At 39.3% G+C, this 19,101-nt stretch overlaps 1 protein-coding gene across 7 annotated transcripts in view; it reads left to right on the forward strand.

Moving 5' to 3' along the window:
- Window positions 1-19,101, forward strand: part of ANKS1B (ankyrin repeat and sterile alpha motif domain containing 1B) — a 749,199-nt gene that overhangs the window by 392,928 nt on the left and 337,170 nt on the right. For all 7 annotated transcript variants that reach the window (XM_074941837.1, XM_074941834.1, XM_074941833.1 and 4 more), the window contains one exon: window positions 3,597-3,669. In XM_074941837.1, the coding sequence (XP_074797938.1) occupies window positions 3,597-3,669 (73 nt within the window). The remainder of the gene's footprint in view (window positions 1-3,596; window positions 3,670-19,101) is intronic.

The raw sequence follows: 19,101 nt of genomic DNA on the forward strand, positions 1-19,101 counted from the left end.
GATGATAGTACAAGATTCAAGAGGGTGAAAACTGAGTAGTTGAGAGGGGAAGCCTTTTAGTCCCTGTTTAAAGATTATTTAAAAAAATGTTATCACCTATTTGATGTCAATGACTGACTAACATTATAGAGAGAGAACATTTTAGTTAAAGCTATGCCACCACTTCTTTTCAATTAAAATGTAAAAACTAACAGTGCATACTCTCAGAGATCTCCATTAGCTCCTCTAGCAAAACCAAGGACGACAGAGATTGATATTCTAAAGCTTGTCTACATTCAGCTTTTGTTTGCTTGTTTTCTTTGCTTCTTTTGCACACAAGGGTTTGAAACTGGGCTAAGCCATTTTCTGGTGCAGGTCATTTTTACACCAGTGCACCTCTGTCATCTACCCTCACAGTTTGCACTGTAATGCTACTACATGAGCTACCTCCAGTGGAGACAAGCTCCAGGGTATTTAAAAACATTAAAAAGGCAGAAAAAAATTGAAGAGAACCCCAGAACTTTCACACGCTGCTTTTGTCTCAGAAAAAAACTCAATTTTTAAAAAGGTTGTTGCAGGTCACTTTTACAGCTGATTTAATAGAGTCCCAACAAGGTGGCTTGAATTGTGAAAGCTATATCTTCTCGATGAAAAGATGCTTAGAGTCACATCATAATCTCAGTCACTGGTATACATTTTAGGGAAATCATGAAGTTACTGAGATCAAAATTTGACCTTTTAAAAACGAAAACTTCATTTACCAAAAATTGTGTAGTGGTTCTAAAATTGCAGATGCTGGGATTTTTATATCATCTCTCTGATTTTTCTCCTGTCACTGGTATTATCACATAGGAAAAGGTAGAACTCTTTCCTAACATTAAATATATGAACAAATAAACAAAAAATTATTCTATTTCCAAACACTTTTTACTTATTGTCATCATGCTTTCTCACTTATTGTACTGTGCCAACCCTTGGACCCACTTTTTTGTTTTATGGTCTTTCTTGGAAGGGGGCAGGGGGAAGAATATAGGATTAAATTAATGAAGACTTCAAGGAGGATATATAGTTAATCAAAATCAACGCAGGTTTATTAAAAATAGATCCTGTCAAACTAACTTGATGTCTCTTTTTTATGAGATTACAAGTGTGGTTGATACAGGTAATAATGTTGATGTAATATACTTCTGTAAGGGGTTTGACTTGGTGTTGCATGACATTTTGTTTTAAAAACTACAACAATTTAAAATTAAAATGGAACACATTAAATGGATTAAAAGCTGGCTAACTGATAGATCTCAAAATGTCATTGAGCGGGCGTGTTTCTAGTGGAGACTGGGTCGTGGCTCTATGCCCTTTAACATTTTTATCAATGATCTGAAAGAAAATATAAAATCATCACTGATAAGATTTTCAGATGACATAAAAATTGGGGAGTCGTAAATTATACAGACGACAGACGGGTCACTTATACATAGTGATTTGGATTGCTTGGTAAATTGGGCGCAAGCAAACAAGGTGGGCTTTAATACTGCTGAATGTATACGTGTAGGAACAAAGAAAGTAGGCCATATTTACAGGATGGGGGACTCTATCCTGGCAAACAGTGTCTCTGAAAAAGATTTTGAGGTTGTGGTGGATAATCAGCTGAAAATGAGCTCCCAGTTCAACGCTGTGGCCCAAAGAGCTAATACAATAATTGGATGCATAAATAGGGGAATTTCACATAGTAGTAGAGAGGTTATTTTACTGCTGTGTTCAGCACTGGTGTGACTGCCACTAGAATACTATGTCCAGTTCTGGTGCCCACAATTCAAGAAGGATGGTGATAAATTGGAGAGGGTTCAGAGAAGAGTCATGAGAATGATTAAAGAACTAAAGAACATACCTTATAGTGATAGAGTCACAGAACTGAATCTATTTAGCTTAACAAAGAAAAGATTTTTACAGTCTATAAGTAGCAACATAGTGAACACATATTTAATAATGGGCTTTTCAGTCTAGCAGAGAAAACAATCCAGTGGCTGGAATCTGAAGCTAGACAAACTGAGACTGGAAATAATTCATTTTTTTAACAGTGAGAGTAATTAATCAGTGGAACAATTAACCAAGGCTTATAGTGGATTCTCCACCACTGGCAATTTTTAAATCAAGATTGGGGTTTTTTTTCTAAATGACATGCTTTTGGAGAAATTCTGTGGATGGCTTGTGTTATGCAGGAGGTCAGACTACAGGATCACAGTGGTCCTTCTGGCCTTGGAATCTCTGAAACTAGTAAAAACCTACAAATTAACAAACGTGCAAAGGCATCTTGCAAGGAATCCAATATGGCCTCACAACCCATATCACGCCACAGTAGGCACAATTATATTTTCCATCAGTAGGCTTCGAAAAACAAACAAACAAATAAATAGAGGATTCAGAAAATTACCCTACAATTTTAAATGAACAGGCGAGGTGGTGCTTAATAACCCAAACCAATATCTCTATCCATTAGTGTGACAAATATGTCAACTTCCTGCAATATCTTTGGGAGATCTTACTGTATTAAGTTTACATATCATTGTGGGCCAGGGATTTTTTTGTTTTTATGTTTTCTGTGTAATGCTTTTTACCTTAAGAATAAATGTGCTTATTTATACAGGGCCATGTGGTGATGTATAACTACTGTCAATTACGCTGTTCATAAGCCTTCAGAGAGAAAGCAAAGCACAGATGCTGGCCTCTTTAGGCATTCTGGCTTGCTGAGAATATCACAGTGTAGGCAAGGAACCATACAGTCTGGAAAACCCCAGTGAAGTGGGAAAGAGAAGCAGGTCTCCATGCAAGAGAGGTGACAGCTGAGGAGCCAATAGCCTATAATGAGTGCTCTGGATGAACAATTAGCATTGCTGTTTATATAGTCCACTAATGGCTTACAAACATCATCAAACAACTCAGTGCTTCATTGCCGCCTATAAATTATGTTCCCATTTCATAGATATAAAGGCAAAAGGGGCTATTGTCTTCATCTAGTCTGTCCTCCTGTATAATACAGTTCATAGAACTTCCATGAATTAATTCCTTAATAAATTAGAGCATATTTTTTAGAAAAACATCAAACCTTGATTTTAAAATTGCTAGTGATGTAGAATCCATCTTGGAAAGTCGATCCAAATGGTTAATTATTCTCACAGCTCAAAATTTGTGTCTTATTTCCAGTCTGAATTGGATCTTGTTATACCTTTGTCTGCTACACTGAGGAGTCTATTATCAAATTTTTGTTCTTATAAACTGTGATCAATTCACCCCTTAACCTTCTGTTTGTTACGCTAAATTGTCACCATTTATGTATCTTAACTTTTTCATTATTCATATTACATATATCTAAAGTATGACAAAGTAGTTGAAAGTATACTGATACAGTTATATGTGAATAGGAGCTTGTGAATAGGACAAGAAAAAAGAAAAAGAAAAATTCAACTGTGAAGAAGTTGCCCTTTACATTTTTCTTTGCGATCTTCTAGACTCTATTATTGTTTTTATAACAATAATAATGCCCTAGTTTCGGTATTTGAAAAATTGAAATAAAATACAATAGTTGAGTTTATGAGATTTTCCTGCTTTCTCTCTTGCAGATTGATAAAATAATGAGTTCCATAGATGCTGGAATTAACACCGGGCTAGAGGAGATGAATGATGATACTGCAGGTAAGAAAGAAAATCTTTCTTTTCTTTTCTAAATATTACTTAATACGCTGGCTTTTAGGACACATAGGAAAATTGATGATAGAAGTCTGCTAAGTAACCCAATATGTTGAAATCATCTTATATTTATTTTCATACCAGTGGACAGAATTTGTTTCATTCACTTTCACAGATGCAATATGCCAGCTATTCCAGAATCATCACTATAAATGGCATATTGGAATCATTAATGTTGTTTTGAAACCTTAGCAGAGAAAAAGTTCTTGTCTTCAATAGGGAAAAGGTATTGTCTTCAATAGGGAAAAATTTTAAAACTCATTCAGATGAGTCTTTGTTGCCAGTGTTGGGATCCCTAGTGTAGACAGCCTACCAGCTGGTGACACTGTTTTAAGCACCATGTTATCTAACCCTGCTTGGAGCAAATCTTCGACACTGCTGAAAATGGTGCTGACAGCTTGTGCTGACAGTCAGAGACTGGTGTTAGAAATAGTGGGAAATTTTTCAAACTTTCCCTAGTATAGACAAACCTGAGATGTCTAAGTCATAGCTACCATGTTGACATGTCAGTATAAATCTATGTTACTGAGCTGAGAGATCAGATTTTAGAAATTATTTATCATTTCAACTCCCAGTGCTGGTGGAAGAAAGCGTTTCATGTGGAGTGATTTGATATTTGGGAAAGAGCTTGGTGCCACACCACTACTGGAAAATCCCTGCTGGCTCTTCCATGGAGTAATACGTGCCTGTATTGGGCAGGGATTATGCATTTGATCATTTAGGTAAAATAAAACAGAGTATTCTAATAGCAAGCTATTTCATGGAGCAATACTGATGTCTATACTAGATGAGACTATGCAGCTTATTAATTAGGCAGAAGTAATTGCTAGTCAATAAAAAGGAAATCTGGGAAAAATCTGGGGAAATAACATACTTGAATGCAAATATGGGTACAAAAAAGTACACCGCACATGCAGATTTGTTTCTGGAAGAGAATGATCAGTACGGTGGAAAAACCAGGAAGGTGAAATTAAGAGACTGAAAAGGCATGTTGTGCTGACTTTCTAGAATTTGTAATGCTCTGAAGTAGAATTATGGGTAGAGGACCTCTAGACAGTGTTTCTTAAGCTATGGTAGAGGATAAGCTATATGGGTAGAGGATCTCTAGACAGTGTTTCTTAAGCTATGGTAAGGCTTCTCCAGCCAGGATGACAATGATTGTTAGTATTTTGGACTATAGTAGCATTCAGAGATCTCAATCAAAATCAGAGCCTCGATATGAAGAAACACAAAAAAAAATGGGGGGATAGGGGAAAGGGAACAACAAAAGAAATGCTAAAAGGCACATAGGGTTACATAGCTTAGTTATGTGCAGATAGGCTCCCATCACTTCTTGTGATCAGACATTGATTTTCCCTGTGATTTTTTTAAATTGTGTCAGGAAAGCCTCCCAATAATTCTGGCCATCAAGCACATGTGCTTTCTGCCTTATCAGTGGCCACTATGTTCCATACTCTTTTTCCTGACACTCACATGTGACATTTGGTTCTCCAGCCCTTTCAACTGACAGGAGATCTACTATGTTCTTCACTCTTCTGTTCCAAAAGAGCCTCTGTGGGTCTCAGCTTCCTTCCTTTCAGTTTGCAGCTGGCTGACAACTCAGCTTTTCCTGTACCGCCTTTTCTTTATCCGTGTAAGTTCAGCTGAGCTCCATTATATAATTCCACCATCAGTGAAGAATCAGAAGTATACAAATGAACAAAGTAAGACCACATTTTTCTAATCTAACCATCTTTAATGCAAACAAAGCTACCTTTAAAGAAGTGCTAGTCTCTTTCAGAGCTTGCTACAAACAGCATCACCATTACAATTTTCACTTTATAAGAATTCTCTGTAGTAACTCAGAGCTTTCTCCATCTAATGTCTCATCACCGGCTGATAGCAGTCACAGATCAGCTACATGTCATAGGCAGTCTCATCATACCATCACCTCCATAAATATATCACACTCAGTCTTGAAGCCAGTGAGGTTTTTTGCCCCCACTGCTCCCACTGGAAGACTGTTCCAGAACTTTACTCCTCTGAAACTTAGAAATCTTTGTCTAATTTCAAGCCTAAATTTGTTGATGGCCAGTTTATATCCATTTGTTGGATACATTGTTGCCAACATTGGCACGAAAATAACTCCTCTCCCTCCCTGGTATTTATCCCTCTGATGTGTTTATAAAGAGCAATCATTTCTCCCCTCACCCTTCTTTTGGTTAGGCTACCCAAGTCAAGCTCTTTGAATCTCCTCTCATAAGGTAAAAAGAAAAGGAGTACTTGTGGCACCTTAGAGACTAACCAATTTATTTGAGCATAAGCTTTCGTGAGCTACAGCTCACTTCATCGGATGCATACTGTGGAAAGTGTAGAAGATCTTTTATACACACAAAGCATGAAAAAAATACCTCCCCCCACCCCACTCTCCTGCTGGCAATAGCTTATCTAAAGTGATCACTCTTCTTACAATGTGTATGATAATCAAGGTGGGCCATTTCCAGCACAAATCCAGGTTTTCTCACCCCCCCCCACACACACAAACCCACTCTCCTGCTGGTAATAGCTTATCTAAAGTGACCACTCTCCTTATAATGTGTATGATAATCAAGGTGGGCCATTTCCAGCACAAATCCAGGGTTTAACAAGAACGTCTGAGGAACAGTGGGGGGGGGGAAGGGGAGGGGAGGAATAAACAAGGGGAAATAGGTTACCTTGCATAATGACTTAGCCACTCCCAGTCTTTATTCAAGCCTAAGTTAATTGTATCCAATTTGCAAATGAATTCCAATTCAACAGTTTCTCGCTGGAGTCTGGATTTGAAGTTTTTTTGTTGAAGAATTGCAACTTTCATGTCTGTAATCGCGTGACCAGAGAGATTGAAGTGTTCTCCGACTGGTTTATGAATGTTATGATTCTTGACATCTGATTTGTGTCCATTTATTCTTTTACGTAGAGACTGTCCAGTTTGACCAATGTACATGGCAGAGGGGCATTGCTGGCACATGATGGCATATATCACATTGGTGGATGTGCAGGTGAACGAGCCTCTGATAGTGTGGCTGATGTAATTAGGCCCTGTGATGGTGTCCCCTGAATAGATATGTGGGCACAGTTGGCAACGGGCTTTGTTGCAAGGATAGGTTCCTGGGTTAGTGGTTCTGTTGTGTGGTATGTGGTTGTTGGTGAGTATTGGCTTCAGGTTGGGGGGCTGTCTGTAGGCAAGGACTGGCCTGTCTCCCAGGATTTGTGAGAGTGTTGGGTCATCCTTCAGGATAGGTTGTAGATCCTTAATAATGCGTTGGAGGGGTTTTAGTTGGGGGCTGAAGGTGACGGCTAGTGGCGTTCTGTTATTTTCTTTGTTAGGCCTGTCCTGTAGTAGGTGACTTTTGGGAACTCTTCTGGCTCTATCAATCTGTTTCTTCACTTCCGCAGGTGGGTATTGTAGTTGTAAGAATGCTTGATAGAGATCTTGTAGGTGTTTGTCTCTGTCTGAGGGGTTGGTGCAAATGCGGTTGTATCGCAGAGCTTGGCTGTAGACGATGGATCGTGTGGTGTGGTCAGGGTGAAAGCTGGAGGCATGTAGGTAGGAATAGCGGTCAGTAGGTTTCCAGTATAGGGTGGTGTTTATGTGACCATTGTTTATTAGCACTGTAGTGTCCAGGAAGTGGATCTCTTGTGTGGACTGGACCAGGCTGAGGTTGATGGTGGGATGGAAATTGTTGAAATCATGGTGGAATTCCTCAAGGGCTTCTTTTCCATGGGTCCAGATGATGAAGATGTCATCAATATAGCGCAAGTAGAGTAGGGGCGTTAGGGGACGAGAGCTGAGGAAGCGTTGTTCTAAGTCAGCCATAAAAATGTTGGCATACTGTGGGGCCATGCGGGTACCCATAGCAGTGCCGCTGATCTGAAGGTATACATTGTCCCCAAATGTAAAATAGTTATGGGTAAGGACAAAGTCACAAAGTTCAGCCACCAGGTTAGCCGTGACATTATCGGGGATAGTGTTCTTGATGGCTTGTAGTCCATCTTTGTGTGGAATGTTGGTGTAGAGGGCTTCTACATCCATAGTGGCCAGGATGGTGTTATCAGGAAGATCACCGATGGATTGTAGTTTCCTCAGGAAGTCAGTGGTGTCTCGAAGGTAGCTGGGAGTGCTGGTAGCGTAGGGCCTGAGGAGGGAGTCTACATAGCCAGACAATCCTGCTGTCAGGGTGCCAATGCCTGAGATGATGGGGCGCCCAGGATTTCCAGGTTTATGGATCTTGGGTAGCAGATAGAATGCCCCAGGTCGGAGTTCCAGGGGTGTGTCTGTGCAGATTTGGTCTTGTGCTTTTTCAGGGAGTTTCTTGAGCAAATGCTGTAGTTTTTTTTTGGTAACTCTTAGTGGGATCAGAGGGTAATGGCTTGTAGAAAGTGGTGTTGGAGAGCTGCCGAGCAGCCTCTTGTTCATATTCCGACCTATTCATGATGACAACAGCACCTCCTTTGTCAGCCTTTTTGATTATGATGTCAGAGTTGTTTCTGAGGCTGTGGATGGCATTGTGTTCCGCACGGCTGAGGTTGTAGGGCAAGTGATGCTGCTTTTCCACAATTTCAGCCCGTGCATGTCGGCGGAAGCACTCTATGTAGAAGTCCAATCTGCTGTTTCAACCTTCAGGAGGAGTCCACCCAGAATCCTTCTTTTTGTAGTGTTGGTAGGGAGGTCTCTGTGGATTAGTATGTTGTTCAGAGGTATGTTGGAAACATTCCTTGAGTTGGAGACGTCGAAAATAGGATTCTAGGTCACCACAGAACTGTATCATGTTCATGGGGGTGGAGGGGCAGAAGGAGAGGCCCCGAGATAGGACAGCAGCTTCTGCTGGGCTGAGAGTATAGTTGGATAGGTTAACAATATTGCTGGGTGGGTTGAGGGAACCATTGCTGTGGCCCTTTGTGGCATGTAGTAGTTTAGAAAGTTTAGTGTCCTTTTTCTTTTGTAGAGAAGCAAAGTGTGTGTTGTAAATGGCTTGTCTAGTTTTAGTAAAGTCCAGCCACGAGGAAGTTTGTATGGAAGGTTGGTTTTTTATGAGAGTATCCATCCACAGCCTCAGAAACATAATAACATCAGCCACACTATCAGAGGCTCGTTCACCTGCACATCCACCAATGTGATATATGCCATCATGTGCCAGCAATGCCCCTCTGCCATGTACATTGGTCAAACTGGACAGTCTCTACGTAAAAGAATAAATGGACACAAATCAGATGTCAAGAATCATAACATTCATAAACCAGTCGGAGAACACTTCAATCTCTCTGGTCACGCGATTACAGACATGAAAGTTGCAATTCTTCAACAAAAAAACTTCAAATCCAGACTCCAGCGAGAAACTGTTGAATTGGAATTCATTTGCAAATTGGATACAATTAACTTAGGCTTGAATAGAGACTGGGAGTGGCATTAAGTCATTATGCAAGGTAACCTATTTCCCCTTGTTTTTTCCTAACCCCCCCCCTCCCGCCCCCACTGTTCCTCAGACATTCTTGTTAAACCCTGGATTTGTGCTGGAAATGGCCCACCTTGATTATCATACACATTGTAAGGAGAGTGGTCACTTTAGATAAGCTATTACCAGCAGGAGAGTGGGTTTGTGTGTGGGGGCGGGGGGGGTGAGAAAACCTGGATTTGTGCTGGAAATGGCCCACCTTGATTATCATACACATTGTAAGAAGAGTGATCACTTTAGATAAGCTATTGCCAGCAGGAGAGTGGGGTGGGGGGAGGTATTTTTTTCATGCTTTGTGTGTATGAAAGATCTTCTACACTTTCCACAGTATGCATCCGATGAAGTGAGCTGTAGCTCACGAAAGCTTATGCTCAAATAAATTGGTTAGTCTCTAAGGTGCCACAAGTACTCCTTTTCTTTTTGCGAATACAGACTAACACGGCTGTTACTCTGAAACCTCTCATAAGGTAGATTTTTCCATTCCTCGGACCATCCTAGAAGCCTTTCCTTGCACCTGCTCCAGTTTGAATTCACCTTTCCTTACACATTAAATTTGAAAAAGACTTCAGCTAGATAAGGTTATGCTTTTTAAAAAACATACACAGAAAGAACATTGTTTGATTTACCTGCATCTTAGAGGGTGTAATAATGGCACCTTTTTTCAAGAAATTCCAGTGTACAAGACAGAAACGCCTCTAAAATCAAACAGCTGGCTTTTACTGTATTGCTTCAAAGAATGCATGCAGGGAGAGAGCCATCTAGAAAGGAGTAAAGGGGAAAAAACTAGTTTAGCAGGGAGAACTCATCACAGAGTCATCCTGTATATCCAAAAAGCATATAAAGAAACAGCAAGATCTCATTGATATTAAACAATTCTTACTACATACTCTAACATTTCCAAGATCTCTTTTTATATATATATATATTATATATATATATATATATATATATATATATATTTGATATGATATGATTAAATCTTTTAAAACTATTGTATCTGAATGAGATTTAATTTGAATGCTAGCAATATCTTCTACTTTGGCCTGTCTCTTTGCTGTTTTGTGCAGCTCCGACCACAACAAGGTCCTGGTCTGTGGCTGAGGCTACTAGGAACTACAGTAAAACAAATAATAAATAATTAGAGATGAATGAAAATTTTCAGACAAATAGTTTATTCATCAAACAGTGCAGTTTCAGGTTGACTGAAACTTTTCACAAATTCATGTCGAGTTTGCCAGATGTTTGAGCCGAACCAAAAAAGTCAAATTTTTTCAGTAATGTCAAAATGAAATGTTTCGTTTTGACCCCAAAAAATAATTTAGATTTTCAGGTGTTTTGACAAGGGCAAAGCAAAGAATTCACAAAACAGCTGGAGGAAGGGGTGGTGTTGCTGCTGCTTTCCTTATAAGCTTTAGATCAGTGGATAGAGTGTGGGAATATGACTCTACAGCTTCATAGTTAGGGCACTCACCTAGAATGTTGTAGGAGACCCAAGTTCAAGTCATGCACAAAGGCAGAGGAAAGCCATCATGTCTTTCCTCTCCCAGGTCCTGCACTGCACTCAGCTCAACCAGTCATGAGGCTCAAGCCTATATTTATATAGGAAAATTAATGTAATATTAAGTGACAATTGTTTTATATAAACTCATTTTAAAATAATTTTCTAAATTTCATAGATATAGCAAATCTGTAGTTTTATTTAAATGCCTTTGTAAGAGAGTTTCAGAGATGCAGACTGAAAATGGTGAATTACTATTTAGAGTTCACTGTAGAAGTCAGAAAGATTTCTGACAATGTTTCGTTCATTTGTTTGAAACTGGTTAGGTTATTTAGTATAATTTTCAGGAAACATCAGTTTTCTTTTCTACTAATTTAATTTAACAATCAATAAACATTCAAATAATACACACTCTGAAATGTAATATGAAATGGCACACTTCATTTTTATTTGTCTTCATTTGTTACTATGCTATCGTAATTTCAATATATGTTAGTAGAGACAGCAGTTAAATGAAATTTACACACACGTACACTTGTTTAACAAGTATGAAAGGGTTTTGATATTGCATAGTATCTCACTTTCATTGAATTATATTTTTTGTGTATGAAATATGACTTGCATTAATAATAGAATGGCTAAATATAAATCTGCGCTATGATGATTATTATGATAACGTGAGTTAACTGCAGCCAATCGAGAGGTGGAGTTTAATCAACTAAATAGCTGTCTGTTTTTTTGGCAGACAAGATACTTAAATTTGATAAGTAATATACATCCTGCAAGTCTTTAGAAAAGCAAATAAGCTGAAATATCAACCATCTGCACTTCCCTGTAAAATAATAATAATAATTAATAATAAAGTTCAAATTCACATTTTCTTTTGCCTGATTATAAGCAAATTTTTCTACATAATTTTTTCTTTCAAGGAGTGCAGAGTAGTGTTTCCAGATTAATGAGAGATTCATGGTTGCCCAGCAGCAATGCAGAGATATGGGGCTCAGAGTTTGTTTATTTCTGAAAGTTACTTGAAAGGGAATAACTAAGAGACTTAGCCACTTTGGGGAGAAATGGCTCTTGAACACAAGGAATAGGAAGTACATCATACTAGAAATCAGAATGCTTCAGGGATCTAGTATTTAAATGAGTGATGAGTTAGGCAAATCCTGGATGGTTCCACATCAAAGCAAGTTTGAAGAACATAAGAATAGCCATAGTGGGTCAGACCAGTGGTCCATATAACCTAGTATCCTGTCTTCCAACAGCGTCTGGTCCCAGATGCTTCAGAGGGCAGGAACAGAACAGGGCAATTTATAAAGTGATCAATCCCCTGCCATCCAATCCCAGTTTCTGGCAATCTGAGTTTTGAGGACACACAGAGCATGGGGTTGTGTCCCTGACCATTTTGGCTAATAACCATTGATGGACCTATCCTCCATGAACTTATCTACTTTTTTTAACTCAATTATGGGTTGGGCCTTCAGAACATACCCTGGCACTGAGTTCCACAGGTTGACTGTATGTTGTGTGAAGAAGTACTTCCTTCTGTTTGTTTTAACCTGTTGCCTATTAATTTCATTGGGTGACTCCTGGTTCTTGTGTTAGGTGAAAGGGGTAAATAACGTTAGGTGAATAATTATTCACTTTCTCCACACCATTCATGACTTTATAGACCTCTATCATATCCCCCGTTAGTCGTCTCTTTTCTAAACTGACCAATCCCAGCCTTTTTTAATCTTTCCTCATATGGAAGCTATTCCATACCAGTAATCATTTTTGTTGCCATTCTCTATTTTTCACCCCAATTCTATTATATCTTTTTTTTTTAGATGGAGCAACCAGAACTGCATGCAATATTCAAGGTCTGGGTGTTTATTTAATTACCTAGCGGCATTATGATATTTTCTGTCTTAATATTTATCCCTTTCCTAATGCTTCCTGACATTCTGTTTGCTTTTTTTGACTACGACTGCACATTGAGCAGATGTTCTCAGAGAACTATCCACGATGACTCCAAAATCTCTCTTCTTCTTTTTGTATGGATAGTTGGGATACAGGTGGTGGTTCCTTTGCAGTTTAATAGTTATAAGTGTTGTTGTGATTGATCCTGCCTAGATGTACTGAAAGAGGGTGTGAAATGGTGCAGGAAGCCTCTCTCTCACATTCCGTGTACGCATACAAGAGGCAGCTTAATAGACACAGCATCCCCTTGAGCAATAAACTGCTTGGCTGGCTAATGTGCTAGGTGGTGCTCCTTACTGCAAAAAGGCATATCCATAGCCACATTTCCCCATTATCTTTTGCACCTGCCAGAGTCAGGCTGCAGGTGTTTAGAATAGCGCACACTATTCTTTTTTAAAAGTCTGGATTGCTCCTAGTCAAATGGGTGTGCTGCAGGTGGGGAAAGATTGCAACAAGCCACCTTGTCACTCTGCAAGGACCAAACACATTTTTGAGCACAAGAAGTGGGAGTGTAAAGTGGAGACAGCAGCACTAGGTTCTCCCATTGGGAAGGGATGGAGTGAGGTTGGGACAATGGCCAAAGAAGCTGAATGAGAGCAAGAAGAGCTCATGCTACATTCTATAATACTGTAGCCTGTAGGTGAGCTTTTCACACCCATGCTTCCCAGATGTTAGGAGTCAGTCTTCCTCTCCTTCTCCCGTCTGTTCTGCACATGCTAAATGACGGGATACCAATACTCAAACATGAAATCTTCTCCTCCTCCAGTGTGCTTCTGCTTGTAAATTCTGCTAGAATTTGGCTTAAAAGACATCAAACTTTCTTTGTACATAGGAAGACTTGTTGGGCTGGCCCTATTCTCTGTTTGCTGCCATATGGTTGCAGCTTTGGCAAAGCAGTCTTCCTCCAAAGCTGTTAATATCCTCCCTCCTCAAGGGCAGAAAACAGATAAATTATAAGTACTTAATTAAGGCAGTATTTTAATTAGATATGTGTAGGCATGTTGGCATAAGGCTGTTTTCACAGTGGTTAGTTATATATTTGCAATGATATACTTTAATTGTAGTTTAGTGTGTTTAGTTTATAGCAGTTGCTTCCTCTCTTTAACCGACAGCATTGTTAAACTTAGCACCTTGATATAATGCATCCAGTTCATGTACTTTAATGAGAGGCGCTCTGCTCATCTGTATTCCTTTATTTAGATTTACCATAACTGTCTGCTTCTCCCATTACAGGGACAAGGTGGATGAACTAAAATCTTTCATAGAATCATAGAATATTAGGGTTGGAAGAGACCTCAGGAGGTCATCTAGTCCAACCCCCTGCTCAAAGCAGGACCAACCCCAAATAAATCATCCCAGCCAGGGCTTTGGCAAGCCAGGTCTTAAAAGCCTCTAAGGATGGAGATTCCACCACCTCCCTAGGTAACCCATTCCAGTGCTTCACCACCCTCCTAGTGAAATAGTGTTTTCTAATATCCAACCTAGACCTCCCCCACTGCAACTTGAGACCGTTGCTTCTTGTTCTGTCATCTGCCACCACTGAGAACAGCCTAGCTCCATTCTCTTTGGAACCCTCCTTCAGGTAGTTGAAGGCTGCTATCAGATCCCCCCTCACTCTTCTTTTCTGCAGACTAAATAAGCCCAGTTCTTCTTCAAGTGCTTTTGACACAGTCCCATATGAAAGTCTCATAAGCAAACTAGGGAAATATTGTCTAGAGGATGAAATTGCTATAAAGTGGGTGCAAAACTGGTTGAAACACCACGCTCAAAGAGTAGTTATCAATGGTCCATTGTCAAATGCAGGGGACATATCTAGTGGGGTTTTGCAGGGTCTGTCCTGGGTCCAATACTATTCAATATTTTAATTCATGACTTGGATAATGCAGTAAAGAGCGTTCTTTTAAAATTTGCAGATGGGAGGGGCTGCTAGCACTGTGGATTAGAATTCAAAACTACCTTGACAAATTGGAGAATTGGTCTGAAATCAGCAAGATGAAAGTCAATAAAGACAAATGCAAAGTATGCAGTGTAGTTGTAACAGTGTTGGTCCGATGATATTAGATAGACAAGGTGGGTGAGGCAATATATTTTATTGGACCAACTTCATTGGTGAGAGAGACAAGATTTCAAGATGCAGAGTGTGCTCTCACCAACAGAAGTTGGTCCAATAAAAGATATTACCTCACCCACCTTGTCTCTCTAAGTGCAAAGTACTATATTTAGGAAGAAAAAAATCAAATGCACAACTACAAAATGGAGGGAAACTGGCTAGGCAGCCGTACCACTGAAAGGATCTAGGGGTTACAGTGGATCACAAATTGAATACGAGTCGTCCATATGATATAGTTGCTAAAAAGCCTAATATTCTCTTGTAGATTAATAGGAGTATGTAAGACATAGGAGGTTATTGTCCTGCTCTACTCAGCACTGGTGATGCCTCAGCTGAAGTATTGTTTCCAGTTCTGGGTGCCTTACTTTTAAGAAAAATATGGACAAACTGGAAAGAGTCCAGAGAAGAGCAATAAAAATGATAAAGTGTTTAGAAAACCTGATCTATGAGGAAAGGTTAAAAAAATGGCATGTTTAGTCTTGAGAAAAAAGACAATGGAGGGGCAGGAAAGAGAGGTAACCTGATAAGAGTCTTCAAATATGTTAAAAGCTGTTATAAAGAAAATGGTGACCAATTGTTCTCCGTGTCCATTGAAGATCCAAGATGTTCTCTATCTCCAAGATGTAATCAGCTTAATCTGCAGCAAGGAGATTTAGGTTAGATATTAGGAAAAACTTTCTAACCATAAGGATAGTTAAGCACTGTAATAGACTTCCAAGCGAGGTTGTGGAATCGCCATCATTGAAGGTCTTTTAGAACAAGTTGAACAAACACCTGTCAGGGATGGTCTACATTTACGTAGTCCTGCCTCAGCATAGGGCTCGACTAGGAGGCATCTAGAGATCTCTTCCAGCCCTTCACTTCCATGATTCTATAAGTGCTCGGCAATTTTGAAAATCAGGCCACTTAAATGCCTCAACATGGGTTTAAGAGCCAAACTTCAAAACCAGTTTCGAAAATTTTGACCATCATATTCTGTGTGTTCAAGTAATCTACTGTGCCACATAGGGAAAGAGATTTTGGATGAAATCCTTGCCCCATTGATTTCAATGGATCCAAGATTTCACCCTTCAGGTTTAAAGTAGACTCTCTTGTAATGAAAGCATGGAGTCATCTGAAGTCTTTACTTATCATTTTCTTCTCTTTTTTCACTGTTAGGTTTCCACCTTCTGACTCCTTAAGGAATTACTTAATAGTGAAGGACATTTCAAGTCATTTGACATTAGCATTATGTACCAGTGTGCATTTGAGTTTTTGATTCTGCAAGGCCTAAAGTCAAAAAGAGTTTCACTCTTTTGCTGTGTTGTTCTGCAGGAGAGCTATGATATTTTGTGTAACATTCATTTTTTAATGCCTGGGTCAATAATCTGAGTGGAATTTCAGTATTGTTATTAAATTTCCATCCTACTTGGATGTCCATATCAGTGAATAATGCATGGGAATTTGTTGTAAAGGGAAAATTACCTGTAATTCTGCTTCTCTAAAGATAAGTTGCACATTTCTCGCTCCTGGGCCTTAGCTGTAAGCTTTTAGAACATGTACAGTACAAAATGAGTCGTTCCCCCCCCCGCCCCCCAAAGGCCAAATCCAAGCTATAGTGCATTTGTAAACATGTAGAGAGAGGGCCATGGAGCTGTTTTACAGCTGACTGATGGAAAAAACCCTGAGGAAGGCCTTGATAACAGCCTTGGCTCAAATCAGCTGAGCCTTGACATGAGTGAGACCAGCCAGGTCATAGCAATGTGAAATTCAGTCAAACATATCATTAGTTGTGGTCCTCTTATAGTAACAGCATTGCCTGATGAATAGAAGAAACAAAGACAAATAAGAAACAAAGAGTTAGGTGGACTTTGAGTATAAGCTCACTGAACATTTAGCATCAAACTTATGGAGAAGAGATTCCACAGGAACATTAAAATCTTTGCAGGACAATATGTGCTTTAATTTTACAGATGAATATAGGATGACCTCATGGTACCACTTTACCCTTATAAAAATGGGTATAAGGTGGACCAGTAACTAGGCCTTGAAGTTCATTTACTTGGCAAACTGAAGTCATTGGCACCATGGAAATTATTATTGTATTATTATTGCCCCTTGGATACCTAGTCATGGATCAGGACCTACTGAACTAGGCACTGTATGGACACAGAACAGAAAGACAATCCCTGCCTGAAAAAGCTTACACCATAAGTATAAGACAAGAGACAATAGATGAATACATACTGATAGATGGGGGTACAAGGAAACAATGAGATAATATTAGTCAGCATGATAGGCAGTGGTCACAGCACATGAGCAGCCTAACTGTTGTGAACTTTTTTGTATGCATCAACCAAAGGAGAATTTTGAGGAAGGATTTGAATGAGGATAATGACGTAGCTTTGTGGATGTTCATAGGGAGCTCTTTCCAAATGCAGTGGGCAGCATGGGTGAAAGCACAAACGTGCTGGTTTGAAAAATTAGCAAGTGGTCAATGGAGGCTTGTCTCATTGGCCAGTTGGAGGCAGGAGTCGATAACTCAATAGTAAATGAAAGATGATAGGTAGGGTGGGGATAGGCTGCAAAAGTGAAGACAAACAGCTTATGTTTGATGCACAACACAATACGAACATATTAGTTTGAGCATATTAGCTCGCAAGGATTCTAAAAATTAATACGGGCCACTCCAGGCTTGTATTAAACTCCCAGGGTTACAGCTTCTCTCTGACCTTCGATGGGTGGATACTGCCACCACCCAAATGCAAAACCCCTTGGAACCCAGGAAGGCGCACTTGGGAATTCCTTCCTGTGGGGTACCCTCAAGCCCTTTCACCTACCCCCTGCTCCGGGGAAGAACTGAGAAAGGAAAACAAAGAAATCAGCTGTTGCCACCAGCTAACTAAAAAACATGTGCTCAAACCTCTTAAGACACAAAAATACAAATCCTGTTCTTAAAAAAGGTACATTTTATTAACAACAAAAAGAAAGAAAATACATCTGAAAACTCAGGCTATTGCTTGATTTTTAAAAGAGCAATTCCAAAATTTAAGCACCCAAAATAGTTTTCTGGGGGTTCAGCTTAAAGGTTACAAGCAACAAAAGCATCTGGGGTTAGCACAGAGGAATCCACAAGCCATAAGAAATAAGCAGAATAAACCTAATCGAGTCTTTCTACACATTTTCTGATCTGTTTACACATCTGTGTTCCAAATAAGCAATTCTAGGTATGATTCGGATGATTTTCATACCTGGCCTTCAGCTTCTCACAGCATAACTGCTGCCCTGTTCCCCTCTTTTCTGGAGAGCAACAACAGACACAAAGGGAAAGTTTTTTCCCAATTTTAAAAAGTTCTAGCCTTCCCATTGGCTCTTTTGGTCAGGTGCCCACTCCCTTCCTTTACCTTTGGACTTTTTTAACCCTTTACAGGTAAAGCAAGTAGAGAACAGTTACTAACGGATTTTATAGCTAACTGGCTAGCTGGGTGTCCATAAAAGGGAGCTCCCCGCTCCCCCCACCCTTCATTTATCACAGGGCCAAATTCATTCCAGATGTAACTTTGCTCTACATTAATGGCATTGCACCTGAGATTAATCTGATCTATGATGTCCAAAATGGGTTTAGGATGGCTTTCATTTGCCTCGAACTACCTGTGTGTTTACCATTAGAGGCTTTTTGAAGTCTGGATTTGTCACACTTAGAAAAAAGATTTCTTTCTTATAAGTATAATTTTATTCTCCTAGGAGCAGAAGGCTTTTTCCCCTTTTTCCCCAAGTATATTACACCACCATTTCAGCAAATGTTTTAGGAGGTCGTGGATTTATTTTTAGACATTTGGCCCTGTCTGAAAGGTTTATGCTATCACACACAATTCATTGATATGACATGCAGAGCTCCCCTGTAGGCTAGTTGCCTCTTCTTTTCAGGCAGCTTGGAACTGGGAAGTTCTCCCAAAGTTTAGCAGGTCACTTGAAATGAGTTTCCTCCTCAGTAGTTGAGATTTTTTTTTTTTATTATTTGCCACAGAAATACACAGGTAGTTCATAACTATTTTTAAATGGGTAATTAAATTAGAACAAAGAAAACAGGGTAGATGGGTGCATTAATAAAGAGACTAATAAAAAAGCTTCCTGTAGTATATTAATCAATGGTATAGTATTTTCTGATTTTTAATACTCTGTTCATTTTTGGTCATAGCACCTTATGTTTTATATTTTATATATATATATATATATATATATATATATATATATTTGAGAGTTATCAGGCATACTCAGTGCTGTACAAACAAGAGAACACCCAATTCTTGCTCCCAAAGAACACAGACACAGACAATAGTTCAGATGTACCGTAAGTT

This window comes from Natator depressus, chromosome 1, assembly GCF_965152275.1.
Source record: "Natator depressus isolate rNatDep1 chromosome 1, rNatDep2.hap1, whole genome shotgun sequence".
NCBI classification, from domain to species: domain Eukaryota; kingdom Metazoa; phylum Chordata; order Testudines; family Cheloniidae; genus Natator; species Natator depressus.